The sequence below is a fragment of the Platalea leucorodia genome, assembly GCF_965183815.1.
Source record: "Platalea leucorodia genome assembly, chromosome: 2".
In the NCBI taxonomy this organism is placed as follows: domain Eukaryota; kingdom Metazoa; phylum Chordata; class Aves; order Pelecaniformes; family Threskiornithidae; genus Platalea; species Platalea leucorodia.
The window spans coordinates 38011455-38030032 of record NC_138824.1 but is presented as its reverse complement, the minus strand read 5'-3'; the positions used below and the strand labels follow the sequence as shown (position 1 = coordinate 38030032).

The following is an 18578-nucleotide window of genomic DNA, read 5'->3' as shown; positions in this document are numbered from 1 at the left end:
CAGTTAATCAAGAGCTTTGTCAAGTTACATAAATATCAGTATCATTCTTTCTAAAACGTAGTAACATTGAGGAACTGGAACATGAGTCCATGTTTCTGTTGAAACAAAATAAATACAAGCTAAGGAGGATGATGATGTTAATAAAAAAGGGGCAAAAACCTCCAGAACATTCTGCCACTGCATGCACTACAAACTTGAATTTACAGGATTAAAGGCCTGAAACAAAAATTGATAATGTTTTATTACTCTTTAAATGTATGAGATGTACTATATTTTTCCTACTATATTTGACTATATTTAAAGAGAAGTTACTGACAAAATAAAAATACAGAAGTCTCCTAACATATGTCACCAATGCTAACATAATACTACAACAAAAATACGTTTCATTTTCTGGATATTAAAAATAACACTGACTGAAGTTCCATTGTTAGAAGTAAAGCTGCATAACAAATATGACTATTTTATAATTCAGTTCCCTTACTGTCAATAGGGCACTGTGTTTGTTGAAAACATGGCTACTAAATGGTAAATTCAGATGTTACAAATTCCCTTTAACTCCAAAAGACCAGACTCTTTTTTTCTTCCCAAGTTCTCTTGCCCCCAGATATTCAAATAAATTGTATGACCAAGAAATGAAACAAGTTTTTAATTATATTCTATTGTATACCAACTTATTTCAAGCCTTTAACTTATTTTGGGAATATATAAATCATAATAGACTAAAACAAGAAAAAGGCTGTTGAAATTAGATGAGATGTACTAGCCCGAAATTGTCCATACAATATGTTACCATATAAAAACAAAACAAAAATCTCCACACATACACATCCTGGTTTACCTCAAGCATAAACAATTAAGTAGGAGAAGGACAGAAATTCAAATCTGAAAGCACAAAAATGCCCTGTTCCTTTGGAGATGTCTGGAGCTGAGTCCCTAAGAGTTTGGGTGTGTGTCCTTCTGCTTGTGATAAACGCTTACTCTCTACTGAAGTCCTATTTTTTCTGAGAGAGATTTGGGTGAAGAGTTAATATGAGACAGTAAGAAAACCTCTGCCAAAGGCAATTGTTTGCAAACCCTCCTACACAGTCAGAACCTCTTTTGTTTCTTATCTCCTGCAGACAACACTGGCAGCAGAGAACATAAGGGTAACTGCAGCTAAATTAGGTGGGATGCTCAAGAGGCGGAGTGAGCAGAAGCAAGAGTCCACGTGATACTGATGTTATACAGCATCATTCAAACCACTACAAGAGTATGGTCTGTATTTATGGGATGTATATTTGAAGAAGAAAACTGATAAATAAGTTTGTTGAGAAAAGAGAGAAAGCAGTCTGGAAAAAAGGTCTTTCATGAGAGGCTACAAAAGCTTCAATCCACAGAGCTAACACAGCTGATGGATAAAATACAGGTCCATCATGTCTTATAAATAGCAAAGCAAATTTTGATAGCTCTTTATATGGCAAGAAAGGGATAATATTATACAACAGTTAGAAGCTGAGTATAGAAAATTCAGATTAGAAATGAAATATTGGGGTTTTTTTAAAATGCTGATCTTTAATAGCTGAAACAATTAACCTTGGAGTAGAATTAATTCACCACCTTTAAATCAAAACTGCACGTCTAACTTTCTATTTCAGTCAAAGCCTAACTATTGGAGCAAGAAACAGAGACTACAGCCTACGACCTTCTCCCTTCTCCTGAAGTGGCCCTATTAACAGACTACACAGACATGCTACCTCTCACTTGCTTTTCCTGTGATCCCATTAACATTGTAGTTTATTGCACAGGAGGTTCATTTTAACAGGAGAAGCATGAAATGTCCACCCGAAGCATAGCCTGTCTCTTAGGAGGACTGAAGAGGCAATTCTGCACAATCTGAAACTGAAAAGGTTTTGCCCTTCTAAGTCCTGGGTCAATGCTCTAACCAAAATCGTTGTTATGTTTCTCACCATCGACCCCATTTAATAACAAATAAATAATTATTAAAAAGTTGATCTTTGCTCAAGTCTTTCAAAGATATAGATGTCTGCCAAAAGCTTTTGTGGCTTTGGATCCTGAGCAGATGGAAGCACCAGCCTGTTCCCAGTCCCTAAAACTGAAGAGAGAAAATATTTGAAACATGCCTGGTTCTCAGCACTTTGCCCATTATTCCTTAATTCTGTAGTCAGAGCTCTTGGCACTGTTTTGTTCTCCCTGATAATCCTTGTGTTTACTTATTTAAGCTGGCAAAGATGGATGAATTGTTCCTCATAATAAAAGAAAAATAGTAAGAAGATGATTAATGGAAAAACTCTTCTGTCTTCAGTAGCAGAAATAATCCAAGTGCAAGCAAAGGCAGCTAATTGACAGCAATTTTTTCTACTATTTTTGTTATCTCTCACAGTCAGCAGGTTTCTCTCTCCAACCAAAACTCAACCTACTTAATTTCAATACAGAAATATTTTCATAGGTGTCACCAACCATTCACAGTTAAAACCAAATAAATACATCTGCAGTATAAAACTATGGGTTTGTTTGTTTTAATTCTTTGCATTTCATTTAAATAAAGCATGTTTACTCTATGCTATGTTTTACAGTTAAAGAACTAGCAAATCACGGAGTCAGGTATTTAATACTTTTGACAGCTGTAATTACTTAAAACAATTTTTCATTCACTCTGATAAAAGGAGAGGACATGTAAAAACACCTCACAAGACACCACTTACAGGGCAAAAGACTAACACCTTACTTTCATATAACTAATTTGTACTTTTTAAACAAACAAACAAACAAACAAACAAACAAACAGCTTAATGTGCTGTCTTATCCCTTCCAACTCAAGATATTTTATGATTCTATGATCTCTAAAAAGGAATAGAAATGGCTCCTAAACAAAATACAAAGGTATCTCAATTCATAAATATTTTTCTACTTGGTCAAAATCCAATTATGAAGAGGTACGAAATCAAAGATAAATTGAACAACTGTTCTGCAGTTCCTGTTCACAAATGGAACCACCTAGCCCGGTTACTGCAAATCCAGAAGTGAATTTAGACATTCTCAACAGTACTGAGGTTTCAGGTGTGATTAGACACACTAGATAAGAAAAACAAGGAGGGATGCTCAGAGAAAAACAAATCAATCCTCTGTGTGCTTGAAAAGAAACAATTCTTCTCAGACACTTTCTCCCCAGATCACATAAGCAGTTTCTGAAGAAAATGTGGCATGGCACAGAGTTAAAAAATATTTATCTCAGTTCAGAAAAAGTGCCTTTTGTTTTTGCTTCTACATAGACTCTCAGTGATTTAGAAGAAATTACAATCTGTCTGAAGGGTACAGAAGCCTGCTGCTTGTGATAATGATAAATATGTCCATTCCAGGTAATCATATGCTCCTGATCATACGCATTAGTGTAATAGTAGGGGTGTGCTCATTTATTCAAAACCACTATCCCTATACAAAGGCAATCTCTCTGAATATCTAGAAAACAAACTGGCATTTTAGAGACCATATGGGACAGCAAAGGGCCAGAAATACTGCAAAACAATCAGTCTTCTTTTATATTGAATGAAGACTGCACTATGCTACACATAAATACAGAAAAACCTGCCTACCTGGGCCCTCCTTAGTACAGTTACTATGCAGAAAAATCAAGGAAGAGACCTTATTCTTGGGTACGTAACACTACATATTTGTTTCTAGCTGTTTCCCTTAAGTGTCTTTTAATTTCTGACCACTATTATTTTAATACTAAGAGAGAGCTACATGTCTCTACTGCTAACAACTGGCAGGATCAAATGAAATTAAAAAGGTGCTAGTAATATATATATATATATATATATATATATCTCCTGTTTTCTACAAACACTTGGATGCAGACTTCATGATGAAAGAGTTCACAGTGGTAAGTATAATCACTGCAGATACATCATCACTCTGCAAACAGTGTTAACACATCATCTCAGTTTCTATAGATCATAAGACAACTAATCATTAAGAATTTAAATGAGACCATTTTCAATCGCAGACATAAAAATGGCAGAAAAGTAACTCTTGCAATAAATGATTTTTAAGATGTGTCTGAATTCATCAGACTGCAAGGTTCTCTCAAATGTGGCAATGAAAAAAAGCACTTTTAAGACACAAAAAGCCTGCAATTCAGCATATGTCTAAGTATTTCTTGAAAAATCCATTTGAAGTATACTTTGCAAGATAAAAATAAAACCTGCCATAGAAACGGAGGCGCAATTCTATGGGCTAGACACATTCAGTAAGGAAAATAAAAACTAACAATATGCAACCAAGCAACCGCTGTAAAGCCCATTGACTTCCAAATAACAGAAAGTACAAGAACATGTATTATTATTTCTTCAGAGGGGAAAAAAGGCAGAAATAGTAATTTTTTTTTTTTTTTTTAAATAATCAGAACACTTTCTGAACTCTTCAGAAGTGCTAACAAGTTTATTTTCAGAAAAGCTCAGGTGACAATGAGGTTGTTTCGGAAATGAATCCCACTGTCTGACTCAATTCCTTCTGCGGTGCCATGTTGCCATAGGACTTGCTTTTCAAAGCCCAGGATAGTGTACCGAGCAGTGGCATGAGGCACAGGATATGTTTCCAGCCATCCGTTGGTTGCTTCCACCATTGTAAGCACATGGCGCTTGCCTTGGTGGGTTTGTGGGAGTGTGATATAATCAATCTGCCAGGCCTCCCCATATTTATATTTCAGCCATTGTCCTCCATACCAGAGAGGCTTTAATTGCTTGGCTTGGTTGATTGCAGTCCATGTTTCACATTCATGGATAACTTGTGCAATAGTGTCCATGGTCAAGTCTACCCCTAGATCATGAGCCATTCTGTATGTTGCATCTCTTCCTTGATGGCCTGAGGTGGCGTTGGCCCATCGAGCTAGAAATAATTCACCCTTGTGTTGCCAGTCCAGATCCACTTGAGCCACTTCAATCTTAGCAGCCTATTCCGCCTGCTGGTTGCTTTGATGTTCTTCAGTGGCCTGACTCGGGTATGTGAGCATCTACGTGACGTACTTGTACAACCAGGTTCTCTACCCGGGCAGTAATATCTTGTCACAATGCAGCAGCCCAGATGGGTTTGCCTCTGCGCTGCCAGTTGCTCTGCTTCCATTGCTACAACCACCCCCATAAGGCATTTGCCACCATCCATGAGTCAGTATAGAGACAAAGCACTGGCCGCTTTCCTCGTTCAGCAATGTCCAAAGCCAGCTGGATGGCTTTCACCTCTGCAAAATGACTCGATTCCCCTTCTCCTTCAGCAGTTTCTGTGACTTGTCCTATAGGACTCCATAGAGCAGCCTTCCACCTCCAGTGCTTCCCCACAAGACAACAGGAGCCATCAGTGAACAGGGCATATTGCTTCTCATCTTCTGGCAGTTTATGATACAGTGGGGCCTCCTCAGCACGCGTCACCTCCTCCTCTGGTGATATTCCAAAATCTTTGCCTTCTGGCCAGTCCATGATCACTTCCAAGATTCCTGGGTGACTGGGGTCTCCTATTCAAGTCCGCTGTGTGATCAGTGTGATCCACCTACTCCACGTAGCATCAGTTGCATGGTGTGTACAAGGGACCCTCCCTTTGAACATCCAGCCCAGCACCGGCAGTCGGGGTGCCAGGAGGAGCTGTGCTTCAGTACCAACTACTTCCAAAGCAGCTCAAGCACCTTCATATGCTGCCAATATCTCTTTTTTTCAGTTGGAGTACAGCAGGTTTTGGATCCTCTGTACCCCTGACTCCAAAACCTTAGGGGCTGGCCTCAAGTCTCCCCTGGTGCTTTCTACCAGAGGTCCCAGGTAGGGCCATTCTCCCCGGCTGCACTGTAAAGCACATTTTTTACATCTTGCCCTGCCCGCACTGGCCCAAGGGCTACAGCATGAGCTGTCTCCTGTTTCATTTGCTCAAAGGCTTGTTGTTGCTCAGGGCCCCATTTGAAATCGTTCTTCTTCCAGGTCACTTGATAGAGAGGGCTTACGATCAGACTGTAATTTGGAATATGCATTCTCCAAAAACCCACAATGCCTAGGAAAGCTTGTGTTTCCTTTTTGCTGGTTAGTGGGGACATAGCTGTTATTTTGTTGATCACATCCATTGGGATCTGACGATGTCCATCTTGCTATTTCATTCCTGAAAACTGGATCTCCTGTGCCAGTCACTTGAAAACCTTACTTTGTTTTATGGCAAAACCGGCTTTCAGAAGGATTTGGACTGTTTTCTTCCCTTTCTCAGGATCTTCTGCTGCTGTATTGCCCCACACAATGATGTCATCAATGCATTGCAGGTGTTGTGGAGCCCCACCCTGTTCCAGTGCAGTCTGGATCAGTCCATGGCAAATGGTAGGGCTGTGTTTCCACCCCTGGGGCAGTCGATTCCAGGTGTACCGTACCCCTCCAAGTGAAAGCAAACTGTAGCCCGCACTCTGCCGCCAAAGGGATTGATTGATGCTAATGTAATACCAGTTGTGGCATACCACTTGGCTGCCTTTGACTCCAGTTGTATTTAAGTTCTAGCATGTCTGGCTCATCAGCACTCAGCGGCAGCATGACTTCATTCAGGCCCCAATAGTCTACTGTTAGTCTCCACTCTCCATTACACTTCCGCACTGGCCCTATGGGACTGTTAAAGGGTGAGCAAGTCTTGCTGATCACTCCTTGGCTCTCCAGTAGACAAATCAGCTTATTGATGGGAATCAAGGAGTCTTGGTTGGTGCGATATTGCCACCAGCGCACTATTGAGGTAGCAATTGGTACCTGTTGTTCTTTGACCCTCAGCAACCCCACAATAGACGGGGTCTTCCAGAAGACTGGGCAGGGTAGACAGCTGTTTAATTTCCTCTGTCTCCAAGGCAGCTATGCCAAAAGCCCATCAATACCCTTTTGGGTCCTTGAAATACCCTCTCCTGAGGTAGTCTATGCCAAGGATACACAGAGCCTCTGGGCCAGTCACAATGGGGTGCTTCTGCCACTCATTCCCAGTTAGACTCACTTCGGCCTCCAATACAGTTAGCTGTTGGGATCCCCCTGTCACTCCAGAAGTACAGATGGATTCTGCCCCTTTATACCTTGATGGCATTAGGGTACACCATGCACCGGTGTCCACTAAAGCCTTATACTCCTGTGGGTCTCATGTGCCAGGCCATCGAATCCATACAGTCCAGTAAACCCAGTTGTCCCTTTCCTCCACCTGGCTGAAAGCAGGGCCCATCTACTTTTGGTCATAGTATCCGTTACTCACTTCTTGTAGATATGAGTTCCTTCATTAAAATCAGGAGTAAGATCAGCCCTTCTACTCTGTCTGGGAAACTGCTCACTGGAAACTGGAGCAGCAATTTTCCCGGAAGAACCCCCTTGTGTGATTGTTTTTCCTTGCAATTCACATACCCGTGCCTCTAGGGTCAAGGTAAGGTTTTCCATCGCACTTCCTCATGTCCTCTCCATGGTCACATAGGTAAAACCACACAGTGGCCCGTGGTGTGTACCCACTGTATCCTCTACTTTGAGCAGAGGGACGTCTACTCCTAATAGCTGAGATACTGGTTCGTACAGGTGGGGAGCAGGACATATCCTCTTTGAAGTGCTGGAACTCCCAGGACAGTTTCTCGGCTAGCATGTCTGGCAGTTTCTCCACAGCCAAGATGCAGGCCCATAGGGAGGAAGAGAGACTTTCTTCATGTTGCTGGAGTTGACCATCCAATTCATCCACCGTTTGTCCCTCTCCATCTTTCCAGGTCATTACTGCCAACGAGTTGGCATATGACAACGGTGCGCTCCATACAAACTTCTGCCACGTGGGTCACATTCACTTGACGTCATGTGGATCTCTGGATAACTGCTCGTTGTCCAGGTCATCATAAATCACCTCCAGCACAGCTAATTCCCTCAGGTACTGGATACCTCTCTCCATGGTGGCCCACTTGCCTGGGTGACATGTAACATCTTCCTTGAAGGGATAACTTTCCTTCACACCTGACAGGAGTTGCCTCCAGAGGCTGAGGGTTTGTGCCCCTTTTCCAATCACTTCGTCAATGCCCCCATTCCTTAGAAAGGGATCCCAGCTGCTTGGCTTCCTTATCCTCTAATCCCAAGCTACTGGCCCCGTTATCCCAGCATCGGAGCAGACAGGTGACAATGTGCTCACCTGGATGACGGCTAAAATCTTTTTGCATAGCTCACTCAGGGATAGAGATTGGGTGGTTACCATCTCATTTATGAGTTCTTCCTCTCCCTCCAAGGAAGACGAGGAACTCTCCTGCTGAGTCCTTCCTCAGGGGGGAGCAGGAAATTCTTCCTCTTCCTCCTCCTGTTCTTGTGATGGCCCCTCTTAGGAGAAGCTTCTTCATCCCTTACTAAATGAGCCGACTTTCACTTCCAAGATTTCTTCTTGTACATGGGGGCGACTGATACGGGCATGGGTTCATTCTCTGGTTTAGCTACAGCGCCTGTCGCTGGGACTGGAGTAGCCACAGTATTCTTAAATAGTTGTTTAACCATAAGCAAGACCTGACACACATTCAGGAGACACAGCAATAGGATCATGCTGGTTTGCACATCCCAAGGATATTAAAAATTCTCAAGAGCTATTGTAATTAGCCCAGAGGAGAAGGGGAACATGGAAGAAGGTTTCTTCCGCATAGGCTGGTTCACCGAAGAGAGAGAGTAAAAAGTGTAATTATCAGTAATTTCTGATACATGGCTCCTGAAGTACAGAGGTGACTGCAATGCTGAGTACAAATACCAGATTGATCTCATGACCAATAATTTTATCACACCATAAGCCAGTGTTACAGAGTATAGCAAAGCAGTAACCTTAATCCACCTCCCAGAGGTGATAAACAGCACATAAATACTAATAAACAGTATATACAGCAAGTAAGTTATGTGTTACATAACACAACTCTCAGAACAAATACAACAACTTCGAGAACAAATAAATCAACATTGTGACCAGTGACTACTAAGCTAATATAATGAATACTTATAACAAATTTGTTTTAGCATGCTCTGGTCAGATCTGTCGTTATCTCAATCTGTTCGGCCCCATTTTGGGCACCAAAAAGGACTACTGTGGTTTAACCCCAGTTGGCAACTAAGTACCACACAGCTGCTTACTCACCTTTCCCCAACCGCAGTGGGATGGGGGAGAGAATCAGAAAAAAATAAGTAAAACCCATGGGCTGAGATTAACACAGTTTAACAGGACAGAAAAGGAAGATAAAAAAAAATAATAATGATAAAAGAATATACAAAACAAGTGATGCACAAAGCGATTGCTCACCACCCACTGACCAATGCCCAGCCTGTGCCTGAGCAGCTATCGCTGCTCCCTGGCCAACTCCCCCCAGTTCATATACTGGGCATGATGTCATATGGTATGGCATAGCCCTTTCACCACTCTGGGTCAGCTGTCCTGGCTGTGCCCCCTCCCAGCTTCTTGTGCACCTGGCAGAGCAGGGGAAGCTGAAAAGTCCTTGACTAGCGTAAACACTACTTAGCAACAACTAAAACATCAGTGTGTTATCAACATTATTCTCATCCTAAATCCAAAACACAGCACTATGGCAGCTACTGGGAAGGAAATTAACTCTATCCCAGCCAAAACCCGGACAGCATGACTCAGGAATAGTACATCAGATTGCATATTGATCATTCAGAGAACGCTAAAACCCACAACCAACCAACCAAAAAAAAAAAAACACCAACCAAAAAACTCCCCAAAACCAAACCCCAAACAACATAGCGTTAAAACACAGAAGACCCAAAACCCCATGTGTCATGTTAGGAAATATGCCAGAACTTTTTGGCAACTGAGGGAGTACAAACCCTTTACAAAGTTTTCACAGAATTATGGTTTTCTTCATATGACATTAATGGAATCTTTTTATTTTTATTTAAGGGGAAAAAAATACACAAAAGCAAAGCATATTATCTTTAAAACACAATATTGAAGATAATAAACAGAAGGATATATGCTAATATAACCATTTTTTTTACTCACATAACACTGTACTTTACCACACTACAGTATGTTGGCTACATATATGTACTAAACCCAAAGGATCATAAAACCCCTCCTAAGCAAACGCTATCAATCAGCAATATCATTTTGAAAGAAGCAATTCACTCATTTTGCAATTTTTGGTAAATTACTATTACTTACTTAGTGTAAAATTATTGACAATAAGGAAGGCATATATCCCCACAGGGAGTATTTATTTTTCCTTTAAATGTCTTTCAGTCACACATAAAAGTTTTCTCTAATCTCTCAATATAAGCACAAAACTTATCCAAAGAAAAAAATCAGTGTTTGTAATGTGAGAGTAAAACACTGCAACTGTTTTTATTTCTTTTCACTGTAAAAATCTAACTAATCTTTGGTAAACAAAATGAGTTGCCAAAAGATATATCTCAAGCATAATTCCCTACACATGCTTTTGAAAATGTGATTATATTCATTACCTTAACAGTTTACAAAATTGTACCAGTTAATGCAGAATGCTTGTGTATTTAAAAGGTATTTTCTTTAAATATTTTAGATTTCTGACAAAAATAGTGAAGACTCACGATATAAACGTTCGATCTACAACAAGCTTCATTTCATAAAGCAAGCCATAAACTTGTGGCTACTCACCATAAACAAACTATAAACGACACACATAAGGAAAGGAACTCTATTATAACATTTTTGTTCACTTTCCACAAAGTGTTTTAGTAAGACCTAAACCCAACTAAAATATAAAACAATATTTAGCTATTTAAAACCACTTGTTTTGGAGGCCAAAAAAGACACCGTTGCAATGAAACTCAACCTAGGTAGAGCAACAATATAGTATTCGCTATCAAAAGAACTATAAGCTATCACATTATAAGCAAATGCCTTTCTGTTCATAGTTAAAACTTAGCATGTCATAAAAATGTTTAGTGAACTCTAAAATGGCTCACAGTGCATCTAATTCTACCAGCAGCAGCAAGAGACCCCTGAGTTTGCTAGCAGGTTCACTAACTCCTGAGCACATCTGTTGAGGCAAGTTTTCTAGGACAAAACCTGTGTCCTTTCTCTTTGCTGCTGCTTCCTCGTTTTTGGATAAAGACATCCTCTGTACGCTCCAAGAACTGAATCTCTAGACCGCTGTGTTTCCTTCCACCCGAATATGCTGACTTTTAGTTGCTACAGGCTGCAAAAAATATTCAAACACATGAATGCAAAATGCTACACTGCTTATGCAAGTAGCAACTGTAAACGTGCAGCTTCAAACATCCCAAAGATCTAACAGTAACTCTTGAAAAAAAATTCGACATGCATTTAATGGAAAGCAGAAAGTCCTAATAATTCTCACAGAAAACTGGGGGTTTGATGCACTTGCAGAATATACAGGGCTTCATGTTTTCATTTCTAATTCAATAATGACTCTCAAACACAATTTACCTTAAATTCACTGCTATAGCAAAACCCCACAAATATTTACACATTTTTTTTTAATACATACAAGCTACAAACAAAAACAATACATTCAACAAAAGATCTCTCACTCGACGAACCAGAGAAATGGGAATGTTCTACTTGTATTTCAGATGCAGGTGCCTACTGACATTACAGCCGTTCACACCTTTCCCAACAGGGCAACCTCTTCACTTTCATTTACCACAAGCTTGTTTTCTACTTTTTCCATAGTACTTTTTTTTTTTTTTTACTTCTTTTTTTTACTTTTTTTTTTTTTTTACCTTTTTTTTTTTTTAAAAAATCCCAAACCCAGTGAAAATACACAAAGCAAGAGTCCATTATTAACAGTTGACAAAGACTATTTAGGAACTTAAGTTTAAAAAAAAATTAACATATAAATGCAGTCACTCCTTAAATGCACTCATTCCTTAGAAAACTCCAAAATATCAAACAATCCATATAAACTAGTATGACCTTTTTTTCACCCTTTACAAAAAGTGTCATTTTATAGGGAGAAAAAAAATTACAACTCCATCACAAAACCTTCAGGTTAAATAATGGAAGCAGATATTTTCATTTCATGTTGGCCACTGAAATACCTCCAAGGCCACACCCCCCAAAAAAATGATCTCCATTTATTACTCAGCTTACCTCAAGTTTTACTTTAATATTACAGCAGTCTATAGAGACCTCAGTATGTATGGAGTTTCCTCTTTTTAATTTTAATGTATCTGTCAAAGTATTGAATGATTTAGACCTAAACAGACATCCTGATGTATAGACTACATTCTTGTATGGCTTCTTAAGAAAAAAAGTAACTAAAAGGACATTAAAGAAAAAGCCCAGATCTTTTGCATTAAATCTGAAGGAATATTTGGCTTCCCTCTTTCTAAAATCCTACCTTTCCCTCAGTCCTTACAGTTACTAAATAGAACCAGGAGAAAATAGTTGTTTTTACAGCAGCCAAAAAGATTTTTCTTCCCCTCCAGATAGAGGCAGTACAAAAATAATTAGCCTTACCACAATTACTAAACTCTTAATTGGGCAGCATATAAAACGTGCTGTTTATAAACTGAGGAAGGACTGAGGTTATGGCTTTTTCCTTTACTTACTTCTGAACTACATCGAAGTCCATTAAAGTTGCAAGAGCCTTTATCAAATTAGATTAACAAACTTGGATTTATGTCACCTTATTTCAGAATCACTGACTTTTAGACATCTAAGCCTCAAACACCCTGAGCTCTTCTATAATCAAGACAGAAGTACAAACCACCACAGTGTGATTTATTTGACCTTTCTTCAAAGGAGAGGAATAGCTCTCTAGAGCCCCTTGGGTTTTTTTTTACGGCTGACTGGGGGGGGAATTCTAGGAATCACCTTTTAGATGACAAAGTTAGGAAAAAGAATTCCACCAACACTGTCCAATATTGGTTCCAGATACATTAATTTCAAAAACTTACCCTCTACTGTTAAAGTACCCATTTTGGATTCTAAGAAATCAAACAGTGTGCTTGGTGCAGACGGTCTGGCGTTTCCTAGCTCTTCTTCATCTTCAGGTCTTATTCGGCCTCGGCCCTTCCCTTTACCTGTAAACATGAGAAATTATTTGTGAGTGGGGAATAAATAAAAAAGCGTACTCACTTATTTAATTGATTTATAGTATGTTTGTATTTTCTGTCTTTAAAAAATTCTATCACAGAGAAAATAGATACAGATATTTTCCATTTAAGGATATTCAAATCTGTGACTTCAAAGTCAAACATTTTGACAACAATACAATACACAGAGGCCTTTTCTAAGTATTTGCTTTCAGGTTTGCAATGCATTCTGACTTGCAGGAAAAAAACATGCATATGTACGTACCCTTCTATAACTACGTTAGTAATCCAACATACACAAATTCCTTTGCTCGCAAACACTGTTTTAAAGCATTTCTTTGCAAGTTTTACCTCTAGGTGGTGGTCCCTGAATGGGTTTCTGTTTACTGCTGTTCAGAAGAAAATTTAATGCTGCCTCTAGGCTGTTACTGTTATCCATAAGTGCCTGTCTTGCTGCTTCTTTGCTGAAACCCATCTCTGTTATGTGTTTTAGAGCCTTTTCATCAACCTGAAATAAAAGGTACACACAGAACTAATCATAAGATACAACAGAGACTCTATAAAAACACCAGATTTTACTTTAATTTTTCAGTAATTTTTAATTGAAACACTATTTCTTATTTCATTGATAATAAATATTTCAGTTTTATATAAAATCTTCACATACGATCTCTCTTAGGTCCAAACAATTGGCTAGTAGAGGGTTTTTTTAATATTCTTATGGTGATAATCTTTAACTCATCAGTTTTCAGTTTTAATATCATGTGGTTTCAAGCACAAATTCTCTTAACTACCTCTTCCTTTGCAGTACACTGGAATAGTATGACAGATGTAATATGTAATATACTTTCTCTGAGATGAAAACTAAAAGGAATCTCTCAAAGTAATACTGGTAGGAAAACTAGCCATTTGCTCCTGTTTGAACCCTTTCACAACTTTTACAGACAATATAAAACCCAGCTATGCACTTCTTAAAACATGGAGAAAATACAATCGCTGAAGGTTCTGCAGAAGAAAGGAAAGAAAATTTACTTCCACAGAAATATAGGCTTCCTTGTTCTAAACTATACAGAGCATGATGACAAAAAAGGTAAAGCAGGAATCACAGAGCATTAATTACAGAAAATAACCTTACATCTGCACTGTACTTTAAAGCACTCAAGTGAGAACTGCCTCTTCCAGTGCGGACAGACCTATATGCACTAAACATGAAATGGGACTAGGCGCTCTGTCCTTCCTCATCCCATACCCAACCAAAATGATGAGTTATCCATCTACTGCAACAGCTATAGACAAATACATTCTTAATTGGAGTCCCATGAACATAACATTCTGTCTACAGGTTCCAAAATAGCCATACTGTGACCCTCAAAAAAAAAAAAAAAAACAAAAAAAACCCCAAAAACAAAAAACAACACCAAAAAAACCCCAACAACAACAAAAAAAACCCAACCACACACACACAAAAAGAAAAAACAACAAACCCAACAGAATCTAACCTCTAAGATACACAACCCGCTCTTTCTCCCACTGCTTAAAAGAACATGAACTTTAATTGCTAAAATGATTTAAATTACAACTGTATGAGAGTTGTATGACAAACATTTAACCCTTCCTCTCCCCTGTTTTCCACAGTCCTATGATGTAATTCCTCCACTCCTCATTTCTCCTGATGTTTTAATGCGTTCACTTTTTGTCTTAATTCCAGCTACACACTGTGCTCTGGGACAACAGATAGGAGCAGGTCTCCTTTTAGGGGCAGAGACAGAAAATCAGTGTTTGTTGTTTCTATCTCAATACAGAGATATCTCAATAGAGTAAGCCAGAAGATATAACAACTCAAATAACTTTCCCAACTCTGCTTAGCTATGCAAAAATCACTGTAATGGGCAAAACATGACTTTGGAGCGCTTGGCTACAACTCCTGCGTGCTCAGCAATGTTAACTCCAATGGTTTCATGTAGCCTTCTTCATTCCCAAACACAACAATACTCTTAATTTAACTGTCCAAAGCCTAAGTAAAGGAATAGCAATTTCAAAGGTCTTTGAAGACCAATGAGGCAGAAACATGACCTCAGTGTCTACAGGGAATCATCATCCCAGTTGGGATGTGGTGTTGGGGTTTTTGTCTGCCTGTTTGGGTTTTTTTTTAAAAGTCTGTTTAGGACAATGTGTACCACTGGTGCTACACTGGGCAGAGGGATGACTAAATGATCTCTTGAGGTCCTTTCAGCTTGTGTTTCTACAATTCTATATTGACATTTCTGAGCACAGTGCTGAAGGAAGGACTGCTGGAGGCTCTCCTTGGTGTGAGATGATGACACATACTATACAAACAAAATTATACAAGGGGCAGTTACTGTTCCTGAATTTCTTCTCATTGTTAAACCTTTTGGTAAAAGTAAATAAGGTGGAAAATATTCAACAACAAATGATATTTATAATCAATATTTTAATACTGAGTTACTACATTGTTGCGATGTATCTTTCAGTCTCCTTTCATCACTCAAATCAGAATCATTAACTGTTATTGCAAACTTGGAAATTCCTCTCTGGAGATGTTCTTGATAACAAATACTTCCTTCATCATAAACTTTTAGATTGCTGAAGTAATCAAAACAGAAACTTCAATGACTGCTCATCTTACACCCACTTCATTCAATGCAGTGGTCCCAAAGAACACTTCTCAGTAAGTATCATTAGGAAATACATTGGAAAGTGATGTTCTGGATTAAGGGGCATAGTTCAGATTCTCCAGTGGTAACCCACATTACTCAGAACGAAACATCACTTGTGACCATGTAGGCATGACATTCCTATGTCACAACAAAAGTATTTCTATTTTGTTATTTTAAACATCAGAGTACCACTTAGTTTTCTCAATGTCAAAGAAATGGTTTAAAACAGATTCTTAAAATAAATATTAATTCAGAAGAAAAGCTACATTAAAGTATTATTTGATGTGTTGAAAACGAAGGATGAAAGTCCTCCTGACTAAAATGAATTAATAAATGTTAACATGGAAAACTGTTAAGCTTATTTAAACAAGAAAATAAAACCATACTGTAATGTTCTATACCACATATACTACTACTTTTCTTTTGTGAGGACTTGGTTTTAAATTTTACTGGCTAAGATGACATAATTTTTTTTTTTTTTTTTTACAAAAATCACAATGAAACTCGTAACTATCTCAGTAAGGTACAGAAGCACCCTAAGTATTCTAACCAGACCTCAACATAAATTGAAAGGAAAGCCCTCATTCCTCAGGGTCTTTTGGGTTTATTTTTGTTACATTTGTTTTTTGTTTTTTTAATAGTACACGTTTACGGTTCTATTTAAGTCTTCCACCTTACCAGTTCTCGGTAGACACCTTCATTCTTTCCCTCAGGTTTTGTTATCTTCTCTTTCTGGAACAGTTCCCTGTTTCGATTCCCTGCAGCACTCACACTGAGATTACTTCTGCTGCTACCACCACCTCCTCCAAACGTCTTGGTCTTTAGATAAGTACAAAAATAAATATTTCAGTCAACACAACTTATGAAAATAAGCCTTAATAATCAGCTTGTAGAAAAAGTGCAGAATATTTGATGCAGCAGTATTTTTTATGATTATGCTTTGCATCAACAAAAAAAGCACTAATTTACACACAGAAAAAAGATTAATTTATTAGGTAGGTATTTTTTTCCCCTATGCCCAAAAGAGGCTGTAAAAAGGGTATATAATTCTAGTTTTTATGACTTACCAAGCAAATTTGAGAAATAAACTAAAAGGAAAACCAAGGGAGGACATAAAAACCTGACACGTTAGAACTAAACTTCCTAGCTATTCTTTCAGACAATGCAGGGAATCATGGGTTTTTGAGAACTGAAAAAAGCAGATGAAAATTGATAATCTGTATTTTATTTATTTGTCAATATCTGTATTTAACTTACGGATTTAATAATCTGTGCTATAATTTTTTCAGCACAGGAAGGACATGGACCTGTTGGAGAGGGTCCAGAGGAGGGCCACAAAAATGATCAGAGGGGTGGAACACCTCCCCTATGAGGAAAGGCTGAAAGAGTTGGGGTTTTTCACCCTGGAGAAGAAAAGGCTCCAGGGAGACCTTATTGCAGCCTTCCAGTACTTAAAGGGGGCCTACAAGGAAGCTGGGGATAGTCTTTTTAGCAAGGCCTGCTGCAACAGGACAAGGGGTAACGATTTTAAAGTAAAGGAGGGTAGATTCAGACTGGATATAAGGAAAAAATTTTTTGCGATGAGGGTGGTGAAACACTGGAACAGGTTGCCCAGAGAGGTGGTAGATGCCCCATCCTTGGAAACATTCAAGAACAGGCTGGATGGGGCTCTGAGCAACCTGATCTAGTTGAAGATGTCCCTGCTCATTGCAGGGGGGTTGGACTAGATGACCTTTAAAGGTCCCTTCCATCCCAACGCATTCTATGATTCTATGATTTATTACTTAAATCTCATTAGCTAAATTGTAAAAAACACATTTTTTAATAGTGGTATCAAATCAAAATCATATCTACAATAAAACATTATCACAAATTTATTAGCTTTCTTAAATTAAGAACATACCCACCAATCCAAATGGACTCTCTATTTTTATCTTTTTAAAGATACATGAGTAAAATTATAAGCAGCCAAACATCAGAAAGCATTTGTCATTTAAGAGAGAAATACTCAGAAATAAGAAAAGATCAATCACAGTAAGTAAAATGCTGCAACACATGCATTCTAACCTCCTTGCTCTTTGCTACTTCTGCAATAGCAGCTGTTCTCTGCTTTTCAAATTCATCATTGTCCACAACAGTTTTTACAGTATTTGTCATTTGCAGAGTCTTTCTGCGATCAAGCTCTCTGCTATCCACTTGCACGTGAGATGCACATTTCTGAAAACGCAAAAGAAAGTTTTAATTAACTCTTGTGCTTACTCTCATTTGGAAAAAAAAAAAGTATTATTCCATTACAGCAGCACAACTTTATCTGAAGAATATGATCGCAAAAATGTATACCTAGGACATCTAGATGTCTTTGCTGAAAGCACACTCCCCTGGTCCATGAGAAAGGCCAAAAAGAATGACTTTTACATTTTAAGCTTAGTTCATGATGTAGCTAATATGATTCTTGTAAACCCCTTTGGCGTTTAAGAAGGGACTATGTTAGTGCCTACAAGATCTAACCAGAAGAATCAAAGGCTCCACATACTAAATAAAATTTTAAGTTTGAAACTGAGAGGAAAGATGTTAAATATAAATTGGCAAAACAAAGTGACAGGATCAACACAATGTTTTTAAAACAGGCACATTTTTTACATCCAAGTCATCATGATCTAAGGTGTTTTGATAGCCTTTATTTGACTGGAACCAGGTCCCCTAGATATCATGATATAGTTTTTTTTTTAATGAAATGACAAAGAGAAGTACACTATACCTGCCCAAAAGGTACAAAAGGGGGAGGGCCACCTTCTGTTCCAATGTTACTCCTATTGTGTTTTGCTAAACTCTGTAAAAGAAAATTGTTGATTAATAA

General features: G+C 38.5%; 1 protein-coding gene across 2 annotated transcripts in view; it reads right to left on the bottom strand.

Annotated features, from left to right (window-relative positions):
* The window catches only part of TDRD3 (tudor domain containing 3), a 120911-nt gene that overhangs the window by 34030 nt on the left and 68303 nt on the right, over positions 1 to 18578 (bottom strand). For both annotated transcript variants that reach the window (XM_082337878.1, XM_082337879.1), the window contains 5 exons: positions 18480 to 18551; positions 17789 to 17938; positions 16400 to 16540; positions 13395 to 13551; positions 12906 to 13031 (listed from right to left, as the gene is read on the bottom strand). In XM_082337878.1, coding sequence (XP_082194004.1) covers positions 12906 to 13031; positions 13395 to 13551; positions 16400 to 16540; positions 17789 to 17938; positions 18480 to 18551 — 646 coding nt within the window. The remainder of the gene's footprint in view (positions 1 to 12905; positions 13032 to 13394; positions 13552 to 16399; positions 16541 to 17788; positions 17939 to 18479; positions 18552 to 18578) is intronic.